The sequence below is a fragment of the Calonectris borealis genome, chromosome 2, assembly GCF_964195595.1.
Source record: "Calonectris borealis chromosome 2, bCalBor7.hap1.2, whole genome shotgun sequence".
In the NCBI taxonomy this organism is placed as follows: domain Eukaryota; kingdom Metazoa; phylum Chordata; class Aves; order Procellariiformes; family Procellariidae; genus Calonectris; species Calonectris borealis.
The window spans coordinates 137,283,542-137,304,010 of NC_134313.1; the positions used below are offsets into that span (position 1 = coordinate 137,283,542).

The following is a 20,469-nucleotide window of genomic DNA, read 5'->3' on the forward strand; positions in this document are numbered from 1 at the left end:
TGTGCTGGTGCTGCACAGCCTTTGCAGACACAGCAACACGAAGCAGATTTTGCTCGGGTTTGGGCATAATAAACAGCACTGTCAACAAAGTTCTGATCCCAAGATCATCTTTCCTGTTGATATTGGATAACGTAGAGAGAAAACAGGCTATTTTTAAGGTCTTGGACTCTATTTGCAGAGCTGGTCCTTACAAACACCTGGGGCAAAACCTCTCACAACTCAGACTGTGGATCTGTCCGACTGTCAAGGTCTATGGATAAACAGATACAGAAGTTATCTAAATAGACCATCCTATTTTTAACAGACTGATTAACCTGTTACAGAAATACCACTCAATTCTAGAAATACCACTCAATTCTAGCTTTCTTAGAGGCTAAGTTGTAATTCTTATTATATCCATCACCTACTCATGCACATCAGAAGGCACCAACCTCTTCACTAGGAGGAGAAAGCAATATTATAAATATTAAAGAGAATGTGCACTTCAGAAGAAAGGAGCTGCCTGGGGGGGGGTCAGAAGAACCATGCACAATTTATATTGAGTTAAGCAGTGGCAATTTTTTCTGACTAATCAGGAAAAATGTCCTACGAGTTAGGTCTAGATAACTGTGGAACAAGCTCCCCCTCAGGGAAATGGTGGAAGCCCTATTTCTTGCAGTGTTTAAAACTTGACTGGACACAGCAGTGGAAAAAACATTTTAGGGAATGATCCAAGAATTAAATGACTTAATAAACCTTTTTTCATCTCTAATTTCTTCAAGCCTCTCCCAGTCTCACATGAGAATTTGTAGCAGTGCACTCACATCCTTTTAACACACAGTTGCACAATCAAAATCAGCACATTATGTTACTTCATGGAGTCAGTAAACTCTGTAATGGTTCTTCTGGGTCAGATAAAATGTTTTTCTTCACGAGTGAGGTGGCTGGTAACATTTATTCGTTCATCCATTCTCATTAAGGTCTATGTTTCTAATAAGCTGCTTTAAAATCTATATACCCAATTCTCCACAGCAGAACTGGGAAGGGAGGCTGGCTTTTAGGACAGCTAAAACAAACGTATAAGAAAAGTAAAGAGGTATTTTATGAAGGTCACATCAAAGAACCTTGAGTAAAATACTCTCTAGTCATATATTTTCTACAAGTTATACAAAAACTCTTTAAGAGATATTTAAGAGAGTTAATTGTCTGGCTCTCTTTAAAGTGCTGTTAAATGCCATATCCCCTTAACTATAAAAAGACCCACAGCTAGCCATTATTCTTACAACGGGGAGCTCTGTGATATCCTATGGAACATAGTGATTTGCACTAACAGGGTAGGGTCTGGAAGTGGCCTCCCCAACACGTTTTGCCAATATTGCCAGCCAGATTCTCTAGGGCAGAAACAGGTTGTGCAGAAACAAGTTTGGTGCAGAAATCAAGTAGCACCGAACAGGACGCCTCACTGCAGGCTGCTCCCAGCAGTGAGATCCTCGGAGTGCAGCCAACAGCTGAACTGCCAGGGCAGGCACAGCCCAAAGCTGCTCTTTCTCCACGGCTTCTCCAGCTCTAACCTTGAGCACCGACAAGCACATTTACACAGTAAATGGCAGGAGGAAAGGGAAGGGCAAACAGTGCACAAGTCTGCGCTGTTTCTGTATTCCCATCTCCTCATTTACTGTTCCTTTCATCACACCCTTGCAATATCTCTGCCTGTGAAGCCATTTTCAATAACATTAAAATTCCAGCTATCTAAGGCTCTACAAAGAAGAAAAAATAATTGATATTAAAAATTAACTGCAATAATTGTTAAGAACAGTTCTTCTTACACAATGATGTCAGGATTTAGCAGATCTACAAAAGCACATGTCATAAGTCTGTTGCCAGAATCTGGAATCATGTAACTTCAGTTATGCAAAGTGGTAGTTTCTGGCTCTCACTGGCATGAGTTATCAGACAACAGAACATACGCATTTGTATAACTTTACACATACACTTTTACCCACATCTTTTTTATTTTAAAGTGTCTCTCTTAATTTTCATCGGCCATGGTAGTATCAAAAGCCTAAAATGTCGTAGAAAGCAGAAAATTGGCATAAAGCCAATGAAAAAAGGAGAAGTAGCATAGGAGAACTTATGAACAGTGTTTGTTTCATTCAGGGGGATTTGAGCACTACATCCATCCATCTACTACATCCTTAGTAGAAGGCAAGTCACCCTTTTCTAATGTGCATGACAATTTGTGTGTTGGCTTTCTCCTCTGACATATGCAGTTCCCTCATCAACAGAGACATTTATACATCTCAGGAGAGCAAAATACTGCACCTGAGTGCTTTTAAAAATCAGTCTAGAACTAGAAAGTTATTCTCCCCACAACGGGAAAATGCTTTCACCTTTCACAGAATTTAAGGTCAAAGACAACTGTCTGGTCTTCTGTTTAAAATAGACCATTAAAGTTTCACACAGATAACCTCTATTAACCTGAAGACTTTGGTTAAACTTTCAGCAGACTAAACTCTTGCACAGAGATTCAAAAAGACAAAGGTGACACTGCCTGTTTCTCTCTGCTAAACTAACAGGAGTTGTTGACATAGCTTGAGGAATATTTCTCACTCTGGTCTCTCAGTGTAAGGTGTCCGTTGCTTTCACTGAAGCTATTTGTATGGAGATTTGAAATTCCCTTAGGCAATCTAGTTTGTAAATAAGGTCTTCAGAGTTTTTTCTACTTTTCTGGGATTTATCATAGTTGTTAAATTCTCTCTTGTTTTTAAAAATACACACAGATAAAATTTAAAATTTAAAAATACACACATGGATCTTTTGCCAGTCAGTATACCCACATCGCTTGCTCTCTCTCCATTATGCGGGAATTGCAAGCGTATCTCTGACACACATGCACCCACATAGAGGTGCGTTTACTCTCTTCATGTGTTTTGGTCCTTCAGTGCCTAACCTGAATATGTTCAACACTACAAAGATTTTTGCTCTTAAAGACTAACTTTTCCCGTATTATTTCTTCTTTAGTGGTAAATTGAGGTTCAGAGGATGGAATTTTTTCATATATTTCAGTCCATGTGATCTGGCAGACTCAAAGGTTTTTAAATCTTTAAATTCTTTCCTTGTCTCCCCTTCAGTCCATGAGATGCGGACAGCAGGAGATGTAAGATGTCTCCCTAATCCAGAAAACTACCAAAATTCAGATCTGATCCAGGCTGAAAAGAAAAATGTTGCTGGACCACAGTCCCTCCAGGAAGTAGAGGTGGGGGCACAAAGTGGGACCGTGTCTACATTCTTCTTTTCTTTTCTAAAACTGTGCTGATCCGTGTAGCCTAATGTCAGTCATGTGTGCATAAATTATGGCCCCAAAGGAGTTATGTAAATACTTCCTCTCCCTAGAACAAGTAGAAAGCAGACACCACTACCAAAACATAATTCAGTCCTTTTTTGTCCCAAAGGTAGGGCAGCTATGTGTTGCTCTTTATCAAGAGAAAATTGCAAAAAAAAGATAATGGATGCTTTTACGCCAATCTTTGCATCTTTTAGCTGCCCTGTTCTGCTGCTGCGTTTGGTAACTGTCTGTTCTACGTCTGTCAGCCTTTAACGAACACAGAATAGGCATTTCAGTAAACATACACGAAACTTTTAAACTAATGCAAAAATATTATGTTCAAATTTTATTTTTCCAATACTTATATACCAGGACTATAAAAAAGTCCACTACGGGGGGAAATTACTCCACTCTCTTGCCCTGGACTTAGTCAGAGTCAGGGACTGGTCTCTCAAATCCAGCTCTCCAGGGCTGGCCATGGTCTGAATGTGTTTCTCCTTTGTCTTGGGGAAGTCGATGGGGGAAGCAATCTATCTATTTGGAAGAGTGATATGATTAAAAAAAAATCCGAAAGCTGTAACTAGTTTCTCAATTTAGCAAAAATCCTCTAAACTGTTGTTTGAATAACTCTAGAGCTCAAATATCTATAGCTAGAAAGACAAAATACAGTCTGGAGAAACACGTCCTTTTGGCTGTATCTGCAGCAGTAAATTAAGCAGTGCCAGGAAACATTCCCAGGCAGAGGAACGCAATCATCTGTACAATTAAATTGCTAAAGTGGTCCTTCACACCGTTTTGGCTGAGCAGCAACTAGTACTCTCCCAAACAACTCCCAGACATGGTTTGGTCACTGGCATGGGCCAGGGAGCATTCCTGGTAGTATGAACATGGGCCTTTCCATGCCAGTTGGCCGCAGAGGTGGGGAACAGTCCCAGGCACATTTTGTTTTGTAGTGAAGACACAAATTTGAGTGCCCCAGTCAAACCTTGTTAGGATTTTACCAAGTTATATTTTAAAAATGCTATATATGGGGGCAATATGAGCAATATATATAGGTAATAGATTAAATCTAGATTATTCTACCTAGATTAATCTATTAACTGCAGCAAGCATGGTGTCAGCCCCGTGTATATGACTTCCATCATCCCATGCCCAGTTAGAGATGATGGCTCTCTGTGCGCTTGGCCAGTTGTCTCTCCAGGGCCATAGACCTGAGCTGCATGAGAGGGGTTAATCAACACCACATGATTTAGGAACCACATTTTGCTCCCTGATATAGATAAAAAAGATCATATAGATATAGATTGTTCATTTTCATAAGGGTTTCGTGTTAGATTAAGAAAACAGGGAGAGCCCCCTGGCATAAGCCTGTGGCTAAGGATACACACATTGTAAGGTAACAAGATCTGAGCTACCTCTGACTGAACTAGCTTTGATCCTGAAACTCCTCATCAGACAAAGAGTGGGACTGCAGCCCTCTCGTGGGACTATTGTCTTAGTAAAAGAGAAAAAAAGAAGATTCACAGTTACTGAGAGGATTTCCAAAGCGGCTGTTGCAGGTTGTTGTTCCTAAGCTGCCCTTCAGGCTTGGTGCATGAGGCAGTGCACATGGCAAAACGTGACCAGTGATCTCTCCACACCTTCTAACAGAAACTGAGGGAAATTATATTGAGAAATTATATTAAGAAATATTAATGTCCATGAGGGGTCATTCAGAGGTCAGCAAAAGAGTCAGTGTTGTTGCCCGGGATGCTTTGACTCTGCATCCTCAGTGTGCTATATTCCAGAATGAGGCTTAATAGTGGCTTATTATTTCTTGAATAAAGCAATAACCGCTCCTTTAGTGACACAAGTCATATATTCAACTGAACAACTTTTCTAAAGAATCAGAGCACCAATTAAGTGTATCACTGCAGCCTTCCTTATTTTAAAAGTGAGCAGATTTAAGGACGTGTTTGATGTCAAACAAGTGCTAGAGAATTCAGTGAAGCAAAGGACAAATTGCATCACCAAATATAATCCTGTCCTTATCTACCTAAGAGGATCAAGATAAACACCAGATCTAGGCACCAGCTTCACGCTGAGGTTCCTCAAAGTTTTATCATCAGAGTTTACATTTGACAGTTCGTTTCACATTCCAGCCTCATTTCAAAGCACACAATGGGAGTCAAAATTAACTGAATGCCATTCGACATGAAGTGACTTATTTCCTCTCTGCCCACTCACTGGATTTTGCAAGACCTAATAGGCTATATTTCAGGTTTTGAAATTGCAGAATTGCAAGAGGAAACTTTAAATCTTCCAGGAAACTATTGGACTGCATGCACCTCAGACTAGCCTAAACCACTTTTCCTATTTACGTCTTTTGCAGATCCACACAATTTACTGCTCAGCAATATCTGTTCATTACTGAAGAAAGCAATACATAGTAGCACATTGTGGTTTACTTATTTTCTCTCTTTTTTGTCTTTTCCTTATAATATGGGTCCTGAGTCAAGAAGGTAACTAGGTCTTATTTTAGTAAAGCACTCGGCTGTGTGTTTAACTTACTCCTTAAGTATGTGATCCCGCCAGTGAAACCATCCTGTGATATGTGGCCTTAAGGGCCTTGCTGAAAGAAAGTCTTCTTGAAGATTGAAAAAATTATCCAAGCTAAAAAAAGAATTAGCCTGTTAGAGTGCTGCCATCTAGTTAGATGAGTGTATACAACAAATCCATTTATAGTGCTTGCAATATCTCACTGCCCAGTACACTAGGCTACCTGCAGAAAATCTTCGTGGACAGTCACTAATAGCTAATCAAAGGGACCTATTGTACCAGTGTCTTTGGGTTTTTAAAAACCTAAGTGTGTAAAGAAAAGTAATTAAAGAAAACAGACCATAAGAGCCCTGGCAATTTTGGGATCCTGCAAAACATAAGCAAATTTTTGTTGAACTTTGTTAACTTGTGCTGCAATGCAGTAAGCACACTCAATTGCCACAGGCTTCTGCAGGAGTTGACAATGCTGCACAACTGATGGGAAATAGTGAATGGTAGGAAAAGGCTGTTTTTCAGTAACCCAGGTCATATATGAACCTCAGAGTCCATATTTGATTTAAGTAGGAAGTTTTAATATGCAGTTTTGTGAGGGAAATCAAAGCAGAATAAAGTTCCACATTTGCTCTGATATTATCTAGAAGATTGCTCTTGAAGGTCTCGGGTTTTGACTTGGTACCCATTGTACACCAGGCAAATGAAAATGCTATGAAAACAGACTTTAGAGCTGAAATAAGACAAGATGCCATGTGCTTATGGAGTGATACAAACTACATTAAAAAAAGCAGTGTTCTATGCTACTACAGAAGTAAAATCCTCAGCTGCTTGAAAAAGTTAAGAACTGTGCTATTGAAAGGATTGCACTTGCCATTTGACTACTGCTTGTCTACCTTCCTATATGAAGGTGAGCAACACAGTCATGTCTAGATTTTATATTCTGATGCACATGGATAAATGACTTTCATTGTGTAAATTCTTTGTTTTCTGATTGAGAAGTGTGCTTTCCTAAAATGCATTATTTTAATGTTGTCAGTTAAGTCCAAAAAATTCCTGAGACAAATTACTCTCTTATTACAGAAGTAAGACAGATTTAGGATTTAATAAATTTGCCATTTAGTTTAACAAGTATCTGGTCTTTATTTTTTATTACCTCGCACTTGTTTAGCAACCCAGTTTCTTGCAGCCTTGACCAGATGCTTTGGATCCTTCCAGCATGTTCAGGGTGATTAGCATAGTTGCCACACATACACTGGTGCTTCAGCATCAGACTGTCATACACAACACCTTCAGCACAAAGACAGCACAATAAGAAACAGTAAGTGAAATAAATGCAAGTCATACTGTTCCGTGTCATGCATACTACAGCACAACTGGATTTTATTTGACAGTTAGAGCACAATGAAAATTCTGGATCTCAATTCCCCTTTCCTCTGGGAGACCCTGCATTTTGACTTACAAGGTACATCTTGTGACATTGATAAGGCAAAAATGAATTCTCAAGAAATTATACTAATAAATACAATTAGCTGTACAGAAGGAAGGAAATTGGGTGGTGTCTTGCTAAAGTCCTATTACTGAATCACTTGTTTTCTCTTTCTCTAGTGGGTAAGGTCAGTTAAGGCTGTTAACATATATATGACAAGAAAAGGTTATATATTTATAGCAGTATAAGGAAAATCACTCAGAAAAACCTTTTAAAATAAAATTTGAAATGGCAATGCCACTCTGTATTTGTACTGCTTAACTAATACTATATTAATTCCAGATCTTAAAGCATATCAGATGAAAGTTTCAGAGAGTTGCAACAGTGGCAGCCAGAGTCCTTTTTCATTAAAAAGAAAAGTTCCACCCACTACTCAATTAGGACCAAATCCTGTTGTTAGCCTGCAATGCAAGGTTCCTTTTGAATTTTCTACGCTCATTTGTTCAAGGACAGAACAACCTTATATGGAACAGCTATCAGTATCACATTGCTCTGTAGCTGTGTATTGGGAGCAAAAGAGAAATCTCAGCGAGTAGGCTCGAGCTAAACTCAATTTTCAAGGCTTTCAACCAAGCCTGAAACACTGAAAAATTATTTTATTTATTTACTTGTTGTTTGCATTTCCCTCAGAAATGTCTGGAACAAAAAATATTTTCCTTACCCCTGTGAACCATTTTCATTTGGTAAACATTTGGATTTTTCTTCCCCTTACAGTTGAAAGGGACTCAAATTAACAATTTCTTCAAGCTGCAAAACTTGGCATTCAAAACCTCTTTCTTATGTGCCACCACTACTGGGGATGCCAACACAGTTCTGGGAAAATTGTGTTAGCCTGCTACTGAAAAGTCAGCCAGTGAAGAAAATACAAAATTAAAGTCCAGATTCAACAACATGCTCAATACCGCCCTTATTCAGCAAAGTTCTTGAATGGATATTGAACTTTAATAAAGTGTTTAAAAACTCTACTGAATAAAAGTCTGTATACATTGTGGGCAATGCAAAGTTAAGGTTCTGAGATAATTCAGTTAGAAGCCAGCCAGAAATTATGCTGCTCTAGAAATATTTATGCTGCCATATTTCTTAGCTCATGCACTTTAGAGCTGATCCTTTGGGATCTTGCTATTTAAGCCAAAATGATAGTAAAACAGTTATGTTTAGTGTAAGGAGAATGCAAGCATAATACCTATGTGCAGCATAACTAAGTTTATGCTAAATGATTATCTAACAAACAAAATAGTTCATTAGTAATAAATTCTTGTATTTACTTTCTTGGTTTGTTTTCTTTTAAAGAAAAAAAAAAAGAACCGGTGAAAATCTGGAGCTAATAAACTAATACAGCTTAAAATCTCTGCTGGCACTGTCACAGCAGTTAATAATTTCCTTTCTTTGCAGTTATTTGCACTGTACCATTCATAAGCACCGCTGCTCTATTATCAGGGCTTATAAGTTATTTGAAATAGCAAGTATGCACACAAATAAGTGCATGCTCACATACCTTGTTTTCCTTTTCTTGGCACCCAAAGTTTTAACTTCTACAGTCTGTTGCATACCCAGATTGTACAGTTTGCCAGTGGTCCTTATACCATTACATAAGAAAACTTTTCCTCCCAACCCCCTGCCCAACAGAAAAGGTGTTTAGATGCTAAATGTACATGCATCAGGACTTTCAGAAGCTCTTAGGCAGAGTAGGCAGTTATATCCAATGGATTTAAATGAAAACACTTGTTAAATGTTAACAAAATTAGCTGAAAGTTGAAAGTACCTCCTGCCTGCCACTCTTTCAATGAATGTTTTATTCTAATTATCAATGCTCCCTACAGGCTTAGGTTTGCATAGTCCAAACTGCAGTTAATAGAAATAAAATATATCTATTTTACTATGTTATTATTATACAGACTCAAGATGTTATGTAATAATGACACTTTTTGATGACTTATATCAGGGTTGCAACTAAACAGTGTTTTTGAAGTGAAGTGCTGAAACTGTGTATTCAGGATGCCTCCTCTGGTTGACATAGATATAAACATCCCTTTTTTAGTACATTAGTATTTCTCCCAAAATAGAATATAACTAAAAATGTAATTTTATTGTATGAATTTGTTAAATCAAAAATCAGTTTAATCGGGTCAGGTCAGTATTGCACAACAGAAGCATCTCCTCCAAACTTCTAAATACTAAAATATTCACACCACTGAGTGTAAAATTTATTTCTAGCAGGATTAATTGACTTAAGAAAAGACTGAAATATATGTTTTCATTTATTGCAAGCATCTAAATTGATTTAGGATGTGCAAGTAATTCAGATGTGTGGCTGCTGGTCATACAGCACATGTGCTTGGTACAATACCACAATGCAGCAGCAGAGCTTACTGCTAAAAATAGCCTGTAGGATTTCCCTAACAGGATCCAGCCAATAATCTCCCCACCCCCACAAAAAAGAGAGAGAGGGAGACAACTGTTTTCAATTGCGGACTGCTGTGAAATATTAATAAAAGATGGTTATTCTGTCTCTCCAGAACAAATGCCTACAGCCAGATTCTGCTCTCAGATTCCTTGTGCAAATCTAAGCAGCTCCACTGAGACTGGTGGATTTATTCAGGATTTACACCAATATTACTGAGGTCAGGATGTGGCCCTGATGACAGACGGGAATGGTGGCACCGCTGAACCATATAATGATAGAGGACACAGGACAAAAAAACCTGAATTTGCATTAAGTCAGAAAAAACAAGGTCTTCGGGTAAGCATCTTTTAATAATATTTTAAATGGAGGGGAGAGCAAGAGACCTAAAAATTGTTGGCTAACAGCATGCTTTGAAGAAGGTGAAATGCCCTGGAGAACAACAGTACCAATAAGAAAACCCAAGGGAAGCATATCTAAGAAATTATTCAGAAGAAAAATCTGAACTAAATAATGTCAAATATTCTGTAAACCATCTAAAGGAACATCAAGTAGATTTTTTTTTTTTTTCCATCTTTAACTCATTATCGTGTGCATGTACTGCGTATATATTGCATAGCGCTCTCACAACCATCACCATTCTGATTCCCTTCAGATATTTGGCTAAGAGCGTTTTCTTTCATGACTCACAAAAATACAGGCTCATTTTGATTCCTGTGTAATGTACTGCCACAACAGTTTTCCTTCTACCTTTTTTCTCTTCCAAGAATATATTGTATTTAAATAGGAAAAAACAACAATAAGAAGTAATTCAATGTAGGGAGGTGTGTTTACATTAATTTCTAAGGTCTGAATTTGACCTCACTTCATGTTGTACTAGAATTTTCTCCCTTCCCACCCGCCCATTCCTTCCTTCCATGCTTTTAAAAATGGTAGTGTTGCAACTGCTGTCGACAATGGCTGGTTGCATCTTGTGCCTCTTAAGGGAGCAAATCATAGAGCCATAGGATAGCTCAGGCTGGCAGGGACCTCCAGAGGTCTGTAGTCCAACCTTCTGCTCAGAGCAGGTCAGCATCGTGATCAGACCAGGTTGCTCAGGACTTTCACCCCAAAGGATTTCGGAAAGGCTGTACAAGAATAGACAAAAACTGGGTCTGGGTTTCTTTCTTTCCACTGACCAATGTATAAATGCTAGGGCACCATCCAGACCCAGGAAATACTATGCACAAATAAAGCCATTCTATACCATACCATATGATACCATACCACATGTTAATAATACACATATCGATTTAGTTATTCACGGAAACAGTATTAGAACTGTTGATGTTGCAAAGTCTCTGTTCATTGTCACTCCAAAGGTGTTAATCTCATAATGTAGAAAATAGCTCTGTTTTCAATGCACTCGGAAATCGCAGTGATAAAGGTTATACAAGTAAGTCTGTAAGCCTGGACGCACGTCAGGGAAAGGGATTTCTTCAAGCAGAAAGGAAAGGCTTCATTGTGAATGCAGAGGTCTGTGATCTGTTGGACCTGCGAACTGGTCAATCGGCAAGGGGGTTCTGGCTGGCCGGTTAGCACAGGCACAGGTTGGAAGCAGCTACAGCACTGCACCATGTACTCAGCCAGTACCCAAAGGATACGAAAGAGGTGAAGGTACAGAGCAGAAGTGGAGAAGCAGAAGCATAAAGTTGTAGAGAAGGTGCAAATATGAGGATTTTTTTTTCTTTAATGAGTAGAGATGATTATCTTGAAAGAATGGTGGAGGGCGAAAAAAGATTCAACAAAAGAAGAAATAAGAATGCAAGAAAAAGATGTTTTGGATTTGGAGAAAGGAGTTCAGTGAAGGATTGAGAATCTCAGTTAGAATAAGAAGCATTTTTTCCCTTTCTTTCTCTCTTTCTTTCACTCTTTCCACTGCTGTTCTTCATGTAGCAATGCTTTACTAAACGGCTAAGGTTAAACTGTCTGCCTGATCTTAACACACCCTGACTCTGCATATGCACTGTCTGCACTTCCATTGCAGAACCCATCAGGCTTCCTTGTGTCAGATCTCGAGCCCTTTATGCCTGGTAGGTCCCATCTCCATTCAGTGTTTGTCCAACATCATTTCATTCCTTCTCTTATTCTTTCATCTCAACTTCACATTTTCTTTCTTAATCAGCTCCATTGATGCCACAAATCCCCAGATATATGTAACTCCCCTGACCCTAGTCTCCTTTCTGGGGACCTGTAACGGGAGGTGTCAGTAAACCTTAGCAATCAAACCGAAACAGCAGCCTTTACATTTGTAACTCCATTCAGCTTTTCCAGTGGAACTGCAGATTTTTGAACGGGACATTGAAGCCTACACACAGTGAGCTCACTTTTGGTGTGCTCTGTGAATCTTTTAGAATGAGTTTACAATGTTTTGGGGACTCTGTGAACCACAACTAGAAAAACAGTGGCCTGGTTTAATAATCCTGTCTATACACAGCTGGTCTTTTTGCAGAAACTCATGGAAAGTGAATTAGCATGTTTCTTTCTGTAAATCCAAATGTTTGTTACCCAACAAGTGAAATCCCTAAATTGACAGTGTATTTACAGAAGAAGAAATTATGTCTTTCATCTTTGAATGTCATCTTGCATCCATTTACCCACTTACTTGCAGTGCTTTAAGGACATCTCTTTTACAGTTTTTTTCTTTAAAATAATAAATTTTTGCTTTCCAAGTTCACATTATAATTGGAAAGATGGGAGAGCATGCTGTCTTGCACAGTCACATACGGTGCCCATTAAGGACTCCATCCTACATCAATCCATGGTCATGGCCTGAAGAGCTATAAGCTTTCAGAGCATGGCAAGTTCTGCCAAACGATGTGAAGGAATTAATACTTCTGGCAGAAACCTGAATAAGCAGTACCTCCAAGTATACATTTCCCCTTTCTTGTGCACAAAGTGAAACTTTGCTTCTAACCATGCTGTAATGTTATACTGAGATTCAGGCTCTTAAAAAGATGGACCCTCTTGCAAGGTTAGATTACCCATAATAAGAAATGGGGTTTCTATGGTAATTTTTCTTCCTTTCACTGAAGTTTTTGGGGTTTCTAATGACTCTGCCTTGGACAGCCCAGACCGTACCAATAGGAGATGCTCCCTGAGTGACTGGACTGTCCAGAGCCTGACCATAAAACCTTCCTCTGAAGAGACTCCACACGACTGCTGAAAGACACCAAAGTCCTAGCCAACATCCCTTTCTAGTCATGGCTACAGCTTTGCTCTTTCTGTAGGGAAAGCAACCTTGTAGCATAGACTGACTTGTCAAATGAAGACATTGAGAATTATATTGCAGCTTTCCTACTTACTGGTGGTCTTTCTTCAACTTAGTGGTGGTCTCTTCTCAAAGTAGGCAACAAGAACATGAAGAAAAGAACCAGAGGATAGGGAAATGAAAGAAAAAGCTATAAATGACTTAAAGGCACCAAGAATGCACCTGTTGCTATATTGCCAGAGCCAGTCAATGATAATAATTTATGACTGTGTGAATATTAACCCTGTGATTTATCAGCTGCACTGGTTGACTTGATGCCAGTACAGCATCATAAAACCAAGGAACAGTAAGGCTAAAACTGAATGCGTTGCTGCAGGAGGTATTTGAGGCATTTAAATCTGTTGATCCTACATGAACAAACGCATTTGCCCTGCCTATTAAAAGCGGTCTTTAGGGAATCCTACCAGTTGTGTAGACATGCTGGCTGGGCTGGTCCACGGCTGGGTGAGGTAATGTGGAATCAGTGGGGGAAGACGGGGTCCTGGACACTGGCCGATGTTTATCTAATCCCGCCATGCCAACTGTAGCCATCTGAGCCTGGTAGATTTGCAACTGGTGGACACGCCGATGCGCCAGGAACTCCTGTTTCCAAGAAAACAGCACAGTAGAAAGAAATGTGAGACGGGATCAAGTAAGACACTGAGGGAAACATGTCAACAAATTAAGTTCATTAGGTCAGGCCTGTAATAAACAGTGTGGAAAAAAAAGGACCCAACAACTCGCACCTAAGACCTAGTCAATAAATCCATTTAACAGATGTTTTCACACTGACGGTGTGGGCTGCTGACTTTGCTGGAGAGTAGGGGATGGCAGGCAACCTGTCAGTTCTCCCTGACAGAGGAAAAGGTGGCTTCACATGCAGAGGCTTATAAAAGACAAAGGTTTTTCTAATATATTGAATACATAATATGATGTTAGAATATGCACTTTATGACCCTACACAAATAAAAATAAAATCTTCCTACAGCACTGAAAGTGAAAAGCAGCGTCTTTACTACTCACTACCAAATTCGCTGAGCAACTGTGAGTCAAGTTTCTATAGAGGACTCAGTTCCCAGAGCTCCCTGGAAAACAGGAACAATTTGCACATAGGTTTTCACAAATCATTTAGAAATTCAGGAACTGTTACATGAGATCCCACTTAGGGACCATCTTTTTTTGTCATAACTGCTGCCGGCTGTAGGCAGTGCCAAACACTTCAGGAAAGGTAGGCAGGTGTGAAAAGACTGAGACAGAGCAGAAAGGAAGATTTCCTCCTCTGTTCTGTTTGTCAACAGATGGTGACTTTTGCTGACATGACAAAGGCTGAAACCCTGCTGAAGTCAGTAGAAACCTTGGCACTCACTCACTCCACGGGGTAGGATTGCTTCGCAAGCCCTCTCCTTTCTGTTTTTCTTTTTTGTGCATATAGTCCTAGAACCTCAACAGAAGGTGAATGCAAGAGAGAGATTTCCAAACTACTTTGCAATATAAATGCAGTTGAAATTCACACTTCTGTCTTAGAACTGCAGATTCTGTTTATCCTCACTTGGGCTTGGTATATGTATATGCAGATAGATATATATGGTGTATATACGGCTTTTTTTTTTTTCTTAAACCCAGTAACGATTAGAGGTGCTGTATGCTGTTGTTTGGAACAGCAGCTCAGAGACCTGGCCTGGCCAAGGAGGGATTGCTGGGTGCTCAGAGAGGTGAAGCAGAGTTCAGGCTGTGCAGGAGGGCAGGTGGGAGTACCCCGGAGTACCCCAGCCCCTCGTGTGCTGCAGAATGAATCCACAGCTTGTGGGAAGTGAGAATGTCTACCCTGCATGTAAAAAAAGAGGCCTTTAAGAAAACAAGTGCTCATCGATAACAGTTGAAATGAGAACAAATGCTTTAAAAGGCAGCCTCAAAACCCATATTAATATCTAAGGTCACCACTTCAGTGAAAAGACATAAGGTCATGGGAAGGGTAGATCACCTGGGACCTTGTCATAAGTGACTAAATAAAGAAAGAAAATATGAGTAAGCAAAAAGAGATTTTACAAGAAGTGTCTTGGTTTGGGGTCATTGAACTATTTCCCTTTCTTTAAATACAGATCCCAACTTCTCCTCTTGCTTTTTTAATGTATGATGGCAGGATGGTGTTATATATTCCAGGAAATATCTGGAGGTATCTGAAGAGGTCTGTGTATCCCCTTTCCTTATAAACATAACATAACTTAACATTCAGGAATTCTTTCCTGAAATGCCTAAGTGCCTTGTTTTTACTCAGTTTCACTAATGATTTTAATTGTGATGTGTTCAGAGGAGACATTTTTTGTGCTCCTAGGTATACACATCTTTTGTAACCTTTGTTGGGGGTGTGTGTGATTGGAGAGGAGAAGCGAAGAATGCACGGACACTATTGTGTTGAATATTTTCCCTATGGAGAACAGAAGTAGATAAATTCCTTGCTGAAGATTTAACATTCGGTTTCCTCAATGCTGGCTTAGTGCTCAATAGAGGAGGCACAGCTATTTTGCTGTCTGTAGCACGATTACTCCTTGCATCCTAGGGTCGACTGGTGATAGCAGCACTGTCTGTCTGATGCTAGTGTATTCACCATCTCCTACCTAATCTTTCAAAGCATGAGACCTAACTGAGCAGTTTGGAAGAAGCCAAACTCCTACCTGCAGGAGCCCTTCTTCACACAGAGCTTTATTGCCATACATGAAATCAGCAGAATGGTTGCTATTTCTGCTGCTCACCTCAACCTCATAGGTTGCATTCATTGCGTTAATGAAATAGCTGGTATCTGTGTAGTTCTTCGATCAAGGGGATTTTTGATACTACCTTTAAGCGTTCGCACTAACTAATGATAATTCATTTATTGAGTTCACTTTTCTGGTAATTACTAGAGTACAGAAGATGAAAGGGTTTGTTCACTATTGGAATGCTCTTCAAGCTAGTAAGGGTGCATCAGTGTATTCTGGCAGTCTGCATTAAACAGTATTGTTTAAATATACTTCTTAAGGAAATCTTGGAAATTCAGCTATCAGTGAGGAGGGATTCATAGTGTGCACAAATGTTTCTGTTTGGACTTTACTCAGTGCTGGTAGACTCTGAGCTCTGAGGCTTTAGAGCTGCCTTATCTGCCTTTCTTTTACTTTCAGACCTGAACTTCACTTGTGCAATACCTGCACAATCTTTTTCAGTGAAACTGTAAGTTTGCCATTCAATCAATATCTGAAATCTAGTCTATCCAGATCTCTGACCTGAAAAAGTCAATTTAAGTGGTTTGGGGGGGGGGGGTTTATGGTGTCTTGAAGAAGAAAAAAAGCAAAGTCTGGAACACTACAAAACATAGATAATTCGGGAAGATGTTCCTACCTTTGTTTATAAAAAGATTAGGTGTTTGTGTCTATGTAAGCAATAGAAATAACACTATTTTTCAGGCATATGAACAAATCAAGGTAATTTTTTTTAGTGCTAATCAACCTGCGTGAACATCACCTAAGAGCCAGACAGCCATATATTTCAGCAATTTGTCAAAGACCAAGAAGAGAGCCTGTTCTTGCTCTCCTGTATTTTCCTGCTAAACTGTGTTTTGTTTATATCATTCTTCCTTCCTCAAATGAAACCAGACACATACCTAGAATTTGACACATGTTTATCAGCCTAATCAGTCCAGGGAAGGAGAAGAAATTTGTGGATGGTTGGATGGAAAGCTGCATGACACCTGTTTTAATTTCTGAGGTCACGGAAAACTGTTTGCCTGTGAAAACCTTTTAAAATTTGTTAAAAGTGCAGTAGTTTGTCTCACAAGGCTTACACTGAGGCTTGCTTACATCCTCTGGTGACTTCCAGACCCTTTAACTGTAATTTCAAAAACTCTAGGCATCAGCGAAGTTTGGACTTGTTTAGGTTTTAGTCAAAGTTTTAGGCTAACTTCCTGATTAGGTTTCGTTTTACAGACAACAGGCACTCACGAGATACATATATTTTTTCCAGCCACCTACATATTTATGCTGTGAGCACTTGAGATACTCTGTGTCACACAGACACGTGGATTACTGCAAAGAGTAATGTGGATAATCAACACACTTATCTGGCTCCCCAAATGCCCACCTGGCCTCTGGAAGGGATTAAAGCAACACAATGAATTCATCTCTAGGTTTTATGTGCTACAGCACTGCAAACACATGTCCATCTCTCCAGCAATATGACAAAAGCACTATTTGCACATCTGCAGGGTTAGTGATTTGTGTGAATATATTCGGAGCATTTCTTAGGTAACCCGAGCCCTGCCTGCCCGGCATGGAGCCTGCTAGTTCCAGGTGCCTGAGATTACTTCATTAGTAGAGGCAGGCAATTAGGGCCTCTGCTGAAGCGAGTGGAGGGCCTTTCATCGTCTTCCCCAAAAACCAGCTCAGGCCCTCAGTAATTATTTGGAGGAGGATTTTTAGAATCAGTATCTAAAGAGAAGATGACCCTTTTAGAGGCATGGGAGGTAAATATTTGTTATTCTCCTAGTATTACTGTAAGGTTTGTTGTTTAGGAGGAGCTGGAATTAATTTGAATTGGTGTGAATACTCCTTTCATGTAGATGTGTGTTTTGTACATCTTGGTGTTTAATGTTTCATATATTCTGAGGATTTTAATGAGAACTATTTCCTTATTTCTACTGGCTGTGAGAACCGGTGCCCCACAAGTGCAATCAGTGGGATTGTTTGATGGTCTATGTTGGAGGATAAAGCATAGGTGAATTGTCTATGAATTAATGCTTCTTCCAGCTGTTATGTCTTGTGCAGAGAAAAAATATTGCCTCTCAACAGTCTGTTTTTTAATTTAGTTTGTTATGTTTATATTTAGTTTAATCACAGCTAAATAAATCCTAAAATTTGTATGTCTGTACCATAATCCTAAGTGTGTATGGGCATATGCACACCTCTCTTCAGGGTTTATGCTTTGGCTTTTTTTCACTGTGGTAGAAAACTTCTTTCTCTTAAGAAATGCAAAATTTGCTATTCCTAATAGCGAGATTACTGCTTATAGTCTCTCATATATTTGTGGCCAGGTTTATAGCCCTCTGTTGTTGTGCCTTTACTGCGTTCTGCTGAAGTATGAAATGTGTGCTAATGTCTATTAACTGTTAAAAATCATTCATGTATCGCCCATCCTCCCCTCCTCTTCCCTCCCCCAAAGACCTTCAGTATTACTAACCTTACAAGGGTTTTCCTCTCAAAGCATTTTTTGGCAGTTTGTTCACTAGTTAATTTTTTCCTATAATTTCCACACTGTTTTCTGAAAATTACTTAAAGGAGCAATTATTACTGAAGAGGAAAAATACGCGTGCTGCAGGAAGTTTTGCCCTAAGTGAGGATGAAAACAAAACCTGCCCAGCAGGAAGACCTGTGGCCTTCCAAGTACTTCCTCCAGCTCCTTCCTCTGGAAGGTATTTCTGATGCCTGCCCTGCTGCCTTGTCTCATCCAGTGGCTCCTGTTGGAGGCCCTACTCCTTCAGCCTCTTCCAGACCCCTGTTAGCAACACAGGAACAGAGTAATTTCGGGTCCTGTCTCTTGTCTTCCCCACCACCCTCCTTGAGTTCCTGCATTCCCAGTGCAGTTGTAGCTGAATGCATCCAAGGGGTGTCCAGGCCGGCCAGTGGCTGCATCCAGCAAAACAGTCTCTATTCGCAGCAAACAAAGCTCAGTCCTTCTTTAAGGTGCCCATGATGGCAGCCTTGACCCAAACCAAAACTACATCATCCAAAGTCTGATTCAGTCAGAAATCTTGGGCACTCAGGAGCTTCTCATACACTTCAGATGTAGCTAGTTAACAGTGCTTCAGAAATCATGGACCTCATGAAAATATTAATAGGATTGACCTTGGTTATCCCCAGAAGTGACAGGAAAAAAAACAGAGAGCAATGAATTCTTGAACAAGGAGTATTGAGACAAAAAGAGCCGTGGGTAAGCAGAAGTTGTAGAACTTTTGACCTAGGACTTCTGTGAACTACTGTTCTGCCTGCTCTCCTCAAACGAAACCATAACCAGATGCCCTCAGGAACCGCGCAAAAATAGGTCATGAGATCATCTGAAAATATTTGTGTGCACAAATGCGAAAGTGCAGGAATTACTTATGTCTGTCAATCTATCCAACCTAAAATAGAAATTAGTCTGAGGTATCCCTGAAAATGAATATGTTGAGAGGTCTTCTTTTAAACTGCTCTGTCACTTAGAGAAAACACATGACCAAGAAACCCTACCAATACTATTTTTGACAAAACCACATGTAAATCCACAAACTTCCATGGTCATCGCTTTCAATAGAACTGCAAAAAAAATCAGTATCACCATCTGAAATATAGTCAGCCACAAATTCAGAATCAGCATTTTTATGAAAAGTAAATAAATAGCAAGTATGGATACAGACACATAGAATGAATAGGTAGAAATGGGTTTAGATCAAGCAAAAGCATAGACAGGAAAAAACAGGGCAGCTAGCCTTGAGGCATCTGGGTATATGAGCTCACATACTATCAGGATGTTTATAGAATTTGGTTTTCTCTTGCTGTAATCCAAGGAACACAGTGTTGACTAGAAAATGGGTAAACAGAGATGAAGTCTTATCAGCTGAGTGTCAGGTGCAGATACAGAATAGTGGGATGAAAGCCATACCCCAGAACTGCCTAGAGTCCTAGGCAGAGAAGACTTGCCTTGAGCAGCAGGTTGCTGCACAGAGCAAGAAAACCCCATGCCCTCTGCCCTCCCCTTCCCTTCTGGAGGACTATGGACAGGCTTATTCCAGCTACTACCAAGGTAGGGCTTAGTATTTGTGGTGGCCCTACTGCAGTGACTGCCCAGGGCATGGTTACCACCCTCAACCAGCTTTGTTTTCTCCCTCTGTTCCTGGAGCAGCAAAGCTGCTGCTGCAGAGGTCTCTGCCTCTCTCCTGCCACCCTTCCTGTCTAGGGCAGGAGCACCTTTGGGATGGCAAAACATGATATTAAAATGACAACATTTTTGTCATGTGGGCCAAGGAATAGGGGAAGAGCAAAGACTACTAAAGGGGTGACAAGGAGTGTGCTCCTTTGTCAAGTCATGTAGAAGAGGATGCATTCCCTACCTTAGGTTACATGACCAAATGTGTGGGTCAGGGCTGGAGTTACACCCCTTGCCTCTGGTGGTAGGACATAACAACAGGACCCTACCTTTTACCCCTACTGTTGCACTGGGAGGTAGGTGAGTTGCTGACCTGCGGTTTCAAAAGGAGAGATGGTATAAGTTACCTCCCTTGGATGGGGAGTTTCCAAAAATCTGAGCATCTAAACGTGAGCCATCCTGGTCCAATGTAGGTGAGGAATCAAGATGGCCACATGGATTGAGAAATTTTCAGCTACCTTTGTGAAGAAATATGAGCCAGGCAGTCATTAAGTTGAAGCCTGGCATGATTAAGAAGAAAGGAATGACAG

The 20,469-nt window shown here is 40.0% G+C and overlaps 1 protein-coding gene across 2 annotated transcripts in view; it reads right to left on the reverse strand.

The window, feature by feature from the left end:
• HDAC9 (histone deacetylase 9) overlaps positions 1-20,469 on the reverse strand; it is a 283,155-nt gene that overhangs the window by 133,819 nt on the left and 128,867 nt on the right. For both annotated transcript variants that reach the window (XM_075143616.1, XM_075143615.1), the window contains 2 exons: positions 13,438-13,615; positions 6,990-7,123 (listed from right to left, as the gene is read on the reverse strand). In XM_075143616.1, the coding sequence (XP_074999717.1) occupies positions 6,990-7,123; positions 13,438-13,615 (312 nt within the window). The remainder of the gene's footprint in view (positions 1-6,989; positions 7,124-13,437; positions 13,616-20,469) is intronic.